At 38.4% G+C, this 11348-nt stretch overlaps 1 protein-coding gene across 1 annotated transcript; it reads left to right on the top strand.

The window, feature by feature from the left end:
* The first annotated feature begins 439 nt into the window (after positions 1–439).
* Positions 440–9551, top strand: LOC114651585 (gastrula zinc finger protein XlCGF57.1-like). The gene is made up of 2 exons (XM_028801410.2): positions 440–1011; positions 8101–9551. Exons 1-2 carry the CDS (start codon positions 471–473, stop codon positions 9459–9461), a joined length of 1902 nt encoding a protein of 633 aa, XP_028657243.2. The 5' UTR covers positions 440–470; the 3' UTR covers positions 9462–9551.
* Positions 9552–11348: the final 1797 nt, after the last annotated feature.

Here is an 11348-nt window from a genome sequence, read left to right as displayed (position 1 = left end):
TAAACTTTCTCCCCCTTATAATGTCATTCAGGTTTTAGAATAGAAAAGGTTTCAAAATATCCTTTACAGTCACAGAAGGTGATTAAGTGATTCATGCTTGGATGCAATCCCAGGGTTCAGGGTCACCAAAGTTGTGTTGCATTTATAAATACTAGTTATTCACTTCCTGCTGATGCAGTAAACTCATAAAAGTGCTGCAGCCAAAACCAAATGTCAGTCGAGTTTAAAAGTAGGGGCCTGCCAGTCCTGAGGCACTGTTTCTGCCTTCCAAACAACACCAAAAGGGTGCATTAGCCAAAACACCCTCACAGTGTCCAATGTGTTTAACATTTCCGGTTGGTCCTCACCCACCTACAGGCTTTCTAAAATAAACTGAACTAATCTTCAAATCTTCTCATTTTAACAAAAGTGTACATTTCTTTTGTTTCTACAGAGTTTAAAAAAAATTGCTTCACTTGGATAACGCAGAAATGACTTGCAGTGATTACACACAGAGGACGTCAGATTTGCCTTGCTGTAATAAAGTGGAGGAGGTGGGCTTCTACACACCAGGAATTAAGGGCAAAGTGGTGCTCAACTCATTACTAAACTCCACATATGACTTCATTAAGGAGGAAAGTTTAGGTGACGGATATGAGTGCATCTCAAGATTTATGAACATTAAAGAGGAGGCCTTGGACCATGGTTACCACAATGAGGTTTGTGATGCCAAATGTGAGGATATTAAAGAAGAAAACTGTGATACTGGATATGGGACAGTTCAGAAAGAAGTAGATAACCCTGTATTCTTCCTTCAGCAAACATCTGAATCTGACAGTATTTTAGGAAGTAGAACAATTAAGCGAGAATCTTGTGCCCATCAAAAAGGAAAAGAGAATTTGGGATCGACAATAAAAGTATGTTGCCCTTCCCAGAAACCTGAATCATCACAGAAAGAAAAGGAGATTGGGAAACAGAAAGAGACCTCTTCTGGCAGAGACAAAGAGGATGCCCGAGATGAGCCTGTAATAAGTAAGTTAAACTTGTTACATGTTGTAAAGTAGAATTTCGCGTGTAGTCATTAGTCCGTAAATATAAATGGTTTGCATGTTGAAAACTAGTAGTTGTAGTTAGGGTTATCAAATTAGCCAAAAAATAAGGTTTGAATATTTAAATTATAAATAAATAAAAATTCAAATATATTTATAAATTAACAATTCTGGGTGCTACATTTCTACTTTTTTTTTTCTTTTTCATTATGGTAAGGGTGGAAGTGGTGGCAATAGCAAGAACCAAAGTCAGTTGGAAAAACATTACAACTGTGCTCATTTCACCATTATATAAATAAAACAGCCATCAAAATCCAGTGCAGTTGCACCTTATAAAAGGGAAGCATCTGCAAATTCTAGAATTGATAGGTAGGTGTGCACATCCTTGATAAGACAGCAAGCTATAAAATTAACCATGAAAAGTAGCTTAAATTGTTACAAGTCATGTATGCTAAATTATTATAAATGTTTTTTATTATTTTTTTTTTTTCTGCTCGCCCACCCCCGGGTTTGGTTTACTGGATATACAATAAGAGATTGTTAGTTTCATGGGAATTGTTACATATGCATTATTTTCACTTTTATTTTAAAACTTTTGTAAAAACAATACTTTATTTCCAGCCCCGGGCATGGTAACTACTCTTTCTTTCAGGACGTATAACGCTGCTCACGTTGTGAAGGGGGTGCGGCTGAACGCACGCTAAGGAGATGCCATCGGATCATCTGCTGTCTTTCTGCTACTGGCGAGCTGCCTGTTTTGCTTGTCTTGCTGCCCGATCATTTCAAAGCCTGTACAGCAGCTGTCCTTTTGCCACTTTGCATCTCTGTCGCTCACGTTGTGAAGGGGGTGGCGAGGGTTAGGTTGGCTCAACGCACGCTAAGGAGAAGCAGTCTGATCATCTGTAGACTTTTTGCTGCTGGTGAGCTGCGCATTTTGCTTGTCTCTTGTTGTTGCTTTAAGAGCTGGGAGCACATGAAGCGTGTCTGCCAACAGCAATCCAACAACTGCTAGGTTGGATGTCCGTGGACTTGTTTTAAATGATGTCTCACTGCCTTGTCTCGCGTGACACTTTAAAAACAATACTTGTCCTTTATTTCCGGCCCCAGGCGTGGTTAAATCTCTTTCTCAGGATGTACAATGCTGCTCGCGTTGTTATGGGGGCTGGGGCTGCTGAACGGATGCTAAGGAGGTGCAAACAAAAAAGGCTTCAACTTGGCTGGGACGCTGCAATACTTTCGAATTTTACTGCTTTCATATTCTGTACCTTTCTCTGCATGTGTATCGCGCCATCATTTGTTTGAGCCTTTCGAATTCCACTGCTTTCATAATCTCTTATCTACCTTTTTTTCTCTCCAACGCTTTTGGGTCTCTTTTCTCCGCGCTGCTCTTTCTTCTTTGCTTAGTCGTTGACATTTCATCGAGAACGTATTGTCCTTATATACTTTATATGTGCTGAGAGCACAGGATCTTTGTGCGCTACGTGGCTTTACATGATGGAATGTTTTGCTGGCTGTGCTCTTATTTGATAAGAAGGGCGTGTCTTGCAAGAATCTCATGTTCCATATCCCCGCGAGACGGCCCTGGTACAATCTCTTGGCACCAAGTCTCATGTTTACTGTCCCCATGAGATGCTCCGTGGCCAGTGTTTTTTGTCTCGCGGGTCTTTTAAATGTCTTCCGAGAACTTCCGAGAAGATCACGTCTCGTCACCCAGCTTTTCCTTTCCAGGATTTTTTTTATAATAGAGAGATACAGTTAGGTCCATAACTATTTGGACAGAGACAACTTTTTTCTAATTTTGGTTCTGTACATTAACACAATGAATTTTAAATGAAACAACTCAGATGCAGTTGAAGTGCAGACTTTCAGTTTTAATTCACTGGGGTGAACAAAACGATTGCATAAAAATGTGAGGCAACTAAAGCATTTTTTTAACACAATCCCTTCATTTCAGGGGCTCAAAAGTAATTGGACAATTGACTCAAAGGCTATTTCATGGGCAGGTGTGGGCAAGTCCGTCGTTATGTCATTATCAATTAAGAAGATAAAAGGCCTGGAGTTGATTTGAGGTGTGGTGCTTGCATGTGGAAGATTTTGCTGTGAACAGACAACATGCGGTCAAAGTAGCTCTCCATGCAGATGAAGAAGCCATCCTTAAGCTGCGTGAACAGAAAAAAACCATCAGAGAAATTGCTGCAATATTACGAGTGGCAAAATCTACAGTTTGGTACATCCTGAGAAAGAAAGCAAGCACTGGTGAACTCAGCAACGCAAAAAGACCTGGACGTCCATGGAAGACAACAGTGGTGGATGATTGCAGAATCATTACCATGGTGAAGAGAAACCCCTTCACAACAGCCAACCAAGTGAACAACACTCTCCAGGGGGTAGGCATAACGATATCTAAGTCTAACATAAAGATAAGACTGCATGAAAGTACATACAGAGGGTGTACTGCAAGGTGCAAGCCACTCATAAGCCTCAAGAATAGAAAGGCTAGATTGGACTTTGCTAAAGAACATCTAAAAAAGCCAGCACAGTTCTGGAAAAACATTCTTTGAACAGATGAAACCAAGATCAACCTCTACCAGAATGATGGCAAGAAAAAAGTATGGAGAAGGCGTGGAACAGCTCATTATCCAAAGCATACCACATTATCTGTAAAACACGGTGGAGGCAGTGTGATGGCTTGGGTGTGCATGGCTGCCAGTGGCACTGGGACACTAGTGTTTATTGATGATGTGACACAGGACAGAAGCAGCCGAATGAATTCTGAGGTGTTCAGAGACATACTGTCTGCTCAAATCCAGCTAAATGCAGTCAAATTGATTGGGCAGCATTTCATGATACAGATGGACAATGACCCAAAACATACAGCCAAAGCAACCCAGGAGTTTAATAAAGCAAAGAAGTGGAAAATTCTTGAATGGCCAAGTCAGTCACATGATCTTAACCCAATTGAGCATGCATTTCACTTGTTGAAGACTAAACTTCAGACAGAAAGGCCCACAAACAAACAGCAACTGAAAGCCGCTGCAGTAAAGGCCTGGCAGAGCATTAAAAAGGAGGAAACTGCAAAGATAATTACACAGTTTTTAAATGATCACAACTTATCAGACCCCTGGAGGTTTCTTAACCCAAACTCAAGAACATATTCGTTCTACTCACCAGTGCATTATAGCTACTCAAGAATTGATTATTTTTTTATAGATAATAATTTCCTGCCTACAATTAAATCATGCAAATATGACACAATTGTTATCTCTGACCATGCCCCTCTAGTCTTGGAGCTAAAATCAATAAGCCCCTCATACTCACCTCGCAGATGGCGTCTTAACCCTCTTTTATTGGCAGACGAGAACTGCACAGAATTTATATCCAAACAAATCAGCTTCTTCCTAGAGACAAACACGTCCACAGAGGTTTCTGCAGGAACACTCTGGGAAACTCTAAAGGCCTTCTTAAGAGGCCAGATTATTTCATATCTTTCCCATAGAAATAAATTAGAAACCAAGAAAGTGTCAGAGCTAAGAAATGAAATTACTAGAATAGATGAAGAACAAGCCAGGCGTCCAAGTGAAGCTCTTCACAGGAAAAGGCAGGCCCTGCATACAGAACTTAACATCTTAACAACTAAAGAAACTGAACAACTTATTTATAAGTCTAGACAGCATTACTATGAACACGGAGAAAAAGCTAATAAGCTTTTAGCTCAACAAATTCATAAACAAGAAGTTCACAATGCAATACCAGTAATCACCAACAAGAATGGAGAAGAAATCATCGACCATAATAAAATAATGCACACATTTAGAGATTACTATAAGTCTTTATATTCCACTGAGCCCAAAGAAGACAACACGCAATCTAATGCATTTCTGGATAATTTACAAATACCACAAATAGATGCTTTAAGTGCTGAGGAACTGGATAAACCTCTAACGCTAACAGAATTACTAGACGCTATAAAGTCACTACAAAGCGAGAAATCATCAGGCCCTCATGGTTACCCCGTAGAGTTTTATAAGAAATTCTCCACTCAGCTAGCTCCACTCTTATTGGTAACATTTACAGAAGCTAAAGACCACCAAATACTACCTCAAACATTTCGACAAGCATTAATCACCGTCTTTCCTAAACAAAATAAGGACTTGTTACAATGTGCATCATATAGACCAATTTCACTCCTGAATAATGATGTTAAGATACTCTCAAAAATCCTAGCTAGAAGGATGGAGAAAGTGCTGCCCTCGGTAATATCACAAGATCAAACTGGATTTATTAAAGGCCGAAATCTATCTTCAAATCTCCGACGCTTGTTTAATGTTATATATTCACCAGCAAAATCAAACACCCCAGAGATATTACTATCATTAGACGCAGAAAAGGCATTTGACATGATCGAATGGAATTACCTTTTCACTGCACTGGAGAAATTTGGGTTTGGCCCGAATATTTGTGCTTGGATCAAATTACTGTATACCAGTCCAGAAGCTTCAGTTTGTATTAATAAAATTTGCTCAGACTACTTTAAACTAGAACGTGGTACCAGACAAGGATGTCCCTTGTCGCCACTGTTGTTTGCAATAGCTATTGAACCACTGGCGGTTCGCTGCCGAAATTTTCATCAGATAAAGGGGATTGTCAGAGAAGGACTGGAACAGAAAATTTCTCTATATGCAGATGATATGGTCTTATATATATCGGACCCAGAAAACACTGTCCCTGCTGTTTTAACAGCACTAACAGAATTTCAAAAGATATCTGGTCTTAGAATTAATCTGAATAAAAGTATACTCTTTCCAGTGAACTCACAAGCATATAATATTAGATTAGACACCCTACCTTTTACCATATCAGATCAGTTTAAATACCTAGGCGTAAATATCACAAGTAAACATAAAGCTCTTTATCAACAAAATTTTGGCGTCTGTATGGAAAAAATTAAGCAAGACTTGCATAGATGGTCAACCCTTCATCTCACTCTAGCCGGAAGAATTAACATTGTTAAGATGAATATCCTTCCTAAACTTCTCTTTTTATTTCAAAACATTTCAATATATATCAATAAATCGTTTTTTAAACAGTTAGATTCAATAATAACCTCATTCATTTGGAACTCAAAACACCCACGTATCCGAAGAGCGACCCTACAAAGACCTCAGGCAGAAGGTGGCATGGCTTTACCTAATTTTCAGTTTTATTACTGGGCAGCAAACATACAAGCCATAAAAACCTGGACACAAATAAATGCACATACCCAGGCTTGGTCTGCAATAGAAGTAAAATCCTGTAGTAATTCTTTATATTCCCTGCTCTGCTCTCCAATAAATGAAAGTTATCGCAAATATACTAATAACCCAATTGTGCTTTACTCACTCAGAATATGGAACCAAATTAGGAAGCATTTTAAGATGGAAAGTCTTTTATCAGTGGCACCTCTGCAAGGGAACCACCTCTTTCAACCTTCGCAAGTATATCCAGTTTTTAATACCTGGAAAAGTTTTGGGATTAAAATGCTCAGAGATCTTTATATAGACAACATATTTACATCTTTTGAACAATTACGTTCAAAATTCAACCTCCCAGCTACACATTTCTTTTACTATCTTCAAATTAGAAATTTTGTTAAACAGAAATTGCCCGACTTCCCCCACCTTGCACCCTCCACAATGCTGGAAAAAATACTGCTCAATTCCGAGGAAACAAACACTATTTCCGCAATATATAAAATCTTATTAGAGTCCCTACCTTTCAAAGACCCAAGAGGACATTGGGAAGAAGATCTCTTAATCAATATATCAGAAAAGGAGTGGAAGGTAGCAAAGCAGAGAATTCACTCGAGTTCTATATGCGCAAAGCATAGAATTATTCAACTAAAAATTATATATCGAGCTCATCTGTCTCGCTTAAAACTGTCCAAAATGTTTCCAGGCCAGGATCCAACCTGCGAGCGCTGCAACCAAGCTCCTGCCTCACTGGGTCACATGTTCTGGGCCTGCACCAAACTAACATCATTTTGGACAAAAATTTTTAAGTGCCTCTCAGACAGCCTTAGTATCACAATCCCTCCTAACCCATTAACAGCTGTGTTTGGTGTCCTTCCAGATGGACTGGAATTGGAGAAGGACAAGCAAACGGTGATTGCATTCACTACACTCTTGGCACGCAGACTTATTTTGTTAAATTGGAAGAATCCTAATTCTCCTCTTATAAGTCAGTGGGAAACCGATGTTTTATATTATTTGAAATTGGAAAAAATAAAATTTTCAGTTAGAGGATCTGTACAAAATTTTTTCAAAACATGGCAGGATTTAATCAATATTATTTTAGAATAAGAGAAATAACTATTATTGCATTTAACTCCCTTCTCCATCTCTTATTTATATAGATATTTACTTCTCCCCTTCTTTTGTCTAATGTTGCCTTATTAAAAAGCTTAAAGAAATTTTCCTTTAGCTAAGCTCTCCTTCTCAGGGGTGGGGTTTGATTTGTTTTCAAATTTGTTGGGTTATAAATTGATCTGTTTGTATGGAATGACTACAATGAAAATTAATAAAATAAAAATATTTAAAATTTGAAAAAAAAAAAAAAAAAAAAAAAAAGGAGGAAACCCAGCATCTGGTGCTGTCCATGAGTTCAAGACTTCAGGCTGTCATTGTCAGCAAAGGGTTTTCAACCAAGTATTAGAAATGAAAACCCAAGTATTAGAAATGAACATTTTATTTCCAGTTATTTAATTTGTCCAATTACTTTTGAGCCCCTGAAATGAAGGGATTGTGTTAAAAAAATGCTTTAGTTGCATCACATTTTTATGCAATCGTTTTGTTCACCCCACTGAATTAAAACTGAAAGTCTGCACTTCAACTGCATCTGAGTTGTTTCATTTAAAATTCATTGTGGAAATGTACAGAACCAAAATTAGAAGAAAGTTGTCCCTGTCCAAATATTTATGGACCTAACTGTATATTCCTTTTAGTAAATATCTACTGAAGACTTAAACTATACCATACCCGTCACTCTTCTCCCTGCAGTATTTTTAATATGTTTTTATTTTTCTTTCGCTTTCTAGGATGTGCACACTGGAAATATGTTGATGGAAATATGCAGACTATCCAAATTGTACTGCCCTCCTCCTGTTTTCCAGAATATGGAGAAATTCCCGATAAACTGGAAAGTCCAAGTTCCACTCGGGTATATTCAGTGTTTCCAGTGAGTAGTAGAACAATGACGGATAAGAGAGACAACGGGTCACTGTCTACAAAGAGCTGTAGAAGAATCACCATGAAAAAAAAAAAATTCATATGTACTAAGTGTAGGAAAAAATTCACTTGCAAATTTAATCTCACACGACACCTCCAAGTTCATACTAGAGACAAGACATTTTGTTGTGCTAAATGTGGAAAAGGTTTCAACCAGAAGTGTGTTCTTCAGATTCACCTATTACTCCACTCTGGAAACAAAGTCTATTGCTGCAATCAGTGTGGAAAGAAATTCACTGAGAAGAAATCTCTCCGGTGTCACCAGAAAATTCATTTACGGAAGAAGTCGTATTTACATGATGAATGTGGAAATATGCCACCTGCACTAAACCCATACCGCTGTAGTGAATGTGGCATGAGCTTCAAACAGAAGGTCACACTTGAAACCCACCAGACAATTCACAATGAAAAGCAATACTGCTGTACTGATTGTGGAGCAAAGTTTATCAACAAAGCATGTCTTGAACGACATTGCAGAATTCACACTGGTCAGAGCAAATTGTGTTGTGAAAAATGTGGGAAGAAGTCCTTGAATGAACATTGTTGTGTTACACATTCTAGAAATCAACCTGGAAAGAAAACATACTGTGATTCAGACTGTGAAAACATGTACAAAGAGGAGAAATCTCATCCAGAACACCAGAGAATCCACGCTGATAAGGAAAAGTTTAAATGTAATAAATGTGGGAAACAATTCTTAAACAAACACCATCTTGGAAGACACCTGAGAACTCACACTGACGAGAAACCATATTGCTGTAGGGAATGTGGAAATAGGTATAAAGACAAGACAACTCTTCATGAACACCAAAGAATTCACACTGGAGAAAAGCCCTTTGGCTGTACAGAATGTGGTTATAGATTTCACAAAAAAAGATATCTTCGTCTTCACATGAGAATACATACAGGAGAGAAGCCATATAGCTGTCCTGAATGTGGACTTCGGTTCTCTTGGAGAGGTGATGCTCAAAAACACCAGAAAATTCACACTGGAGAAAAGCCATTTCGCTGCACTGAATGTGGAAGAGGATTTGCCCGCAATGGTACTCTTCAAAGACATCTGATGACTCACACTAATGAGAAGCCATACTGTTGTATTGAATGTGGGAAGAGATTCACACGGCACAGCCAAATATTAACACATCAAAAAGTTCACATGGGACAAAACTGAATAGGATCACACAGCCAAACAAAATTAATATAATAAAAGCAAAATTAGTTTCCTCTAATCAAAGTGAGCAATAAAAAGAATTGAGAAAGTTATGTTTTTTTCTGATTTCATCTTCTTGGAGCCTTTGAGAGTCCTGTTAAATGAAATTAGTTTCTTTATCGAATAAACACGTCAGACATAAAACATTGTTCTACTACCTCAGTCTCTATAAACCATGGTGAATTATCAGTCAGACGGGAAACATTTTACTTGCTGTGAATGTTTCAACTAATGAAAGATTAGAACATTGAAGCCAAGTGTGTTAACAAACATGGGACGATTGAAATCTATGTGGGGATCATAGAATCGGCAAAGACAATAAAACCAATAAACGAGAGGAATATGAACACATTTAAAAGATGATGACAGTTTCAGGTGTAAAAGCTGTTTGATTATGATTGATAGCATTAGATTTGTGTGTAGAAGTATTTTACATTACCTTTGAAATACATTTCTGAATATTTGTATTACTGTTATTGTGACATTACTGCAATTAGTTGTGGTAGTCATTTTTGGCCATACATTTTAGGATTATCATATACAATATTGTCTGGGGGAAAAAAAAAGTGGGCAGTGAAGCAGCTTTAGTCTGTAGACACTCAATTGTTTAATACAGAGCAACACACAATCAAATGATATCAACTAAAAAGGAAATGTCTAAAACCAGTTATCAATTATTGGGACCCTTTTGAATATTTCAAAGCAGGTTGATTACAAAAACCTTGATTCTCATTACAGTAGGGGCAAATCTACAACTTCCAGCCTGTTAAAATATACTGCAAAATTGTAGTCTGCCTTCTGTCATCATTTCACCTATAACCTTAAAATTGGCATTCAGTTAGTATTTAAAAATATATATTGACCACCAGGGAGCAAACTGGTTCTTCAACACTCGACACAACAGACACCAGGCCCAAATGCAGCACCAAGCACAGTACTTTTTTTTTTCTTTGTCTCTGTCACTCCTTCTGCCTCCACTCCTCCTCCGGCAAGTTTCATCATCATCCTCATCTTCCTCTTGACTCTGTTTTCTGGAATAAAGGCATGCCGCTCCCTTTATGCTGCACCTGGGAGTGCTTCAGGTGGCTCGTTAGCAAGGTCTGGAATTACTCTCAGGTGTGGTGAAAGCCCAAAGTGGGGTTCTGCAGCTTCCGCAGCTCCCCCTGGCGGCATCCCTAGAACCCAACATGGTTGTTCCAAACTCTAGCTCCTGTGGAACCCTGCAGGAATCTGAAGTGTCGCTGCAACCCAGGGGGGCTGCCATATAGCATCCCGTAGTGGCCTGTGTACATCTGCTCCGCCTGGTCCTTCCACTATGATGGCCTCCCAGCCGGGTAAGGGTGCCAGCTATCCATCACAATATATAACATTCATGTGCAAAAAAAAGCAGACACACCATCTCAACCCATGCAGCCAACACTCCTTAAAAGATACAAACACCAAGTAAGAAATATTAAGCATCCTAAGCAATTCTTTCCTCAAAATGGTATGTCTTAGGGATGACTAAACAACTTTACAATGTATACATCTTACATTCTACTTTTCCAAGTGTTTCAAAAAATCCTTTTCATCAGACATTGTCCATGTGAGTACAAAGTACTTCTGCCTTAACTCTGCCACAAATGTGGCTGAGCAAAAATGGCTGACTTAAGAGACAAAAAATAACCGATTGAGAATACTTTCTTAATGGTATGGTTTTTGCTTCTTCAATTATGAAATGTAGTATGAATTAGAAAGAAAAGAATTACACAGAATATTGTTCACTAAGGCACTCTGCAGCCTTTATAATAGCAAGAAGAAATGAAAGTGGGGTGACGTAGCAAACAAAATGAATGTCTGCACTTCACA

Source organism: Erpetoichthys calabaricus, chromosome 5 (genome assembly GCF_900747795.2).
Source record: "Erpetoichthys calabaricus chromosome 5, fErpCal1.3, whole genome shotgun sequence".
NCBI classification, from domain to species: domain Eukaryota; kingdom Metazoa; phylum Chordata; class Cladistia; order Polypteriformes; family Polypteridae; genus Erpetoichthys; species Erpetoichthys calabaricus.
The sequence above is the reverse complement of the archived record's forward strand: the minus strand, read 5'-3'. Positions and strand labels throughout refer to the sequence as shown.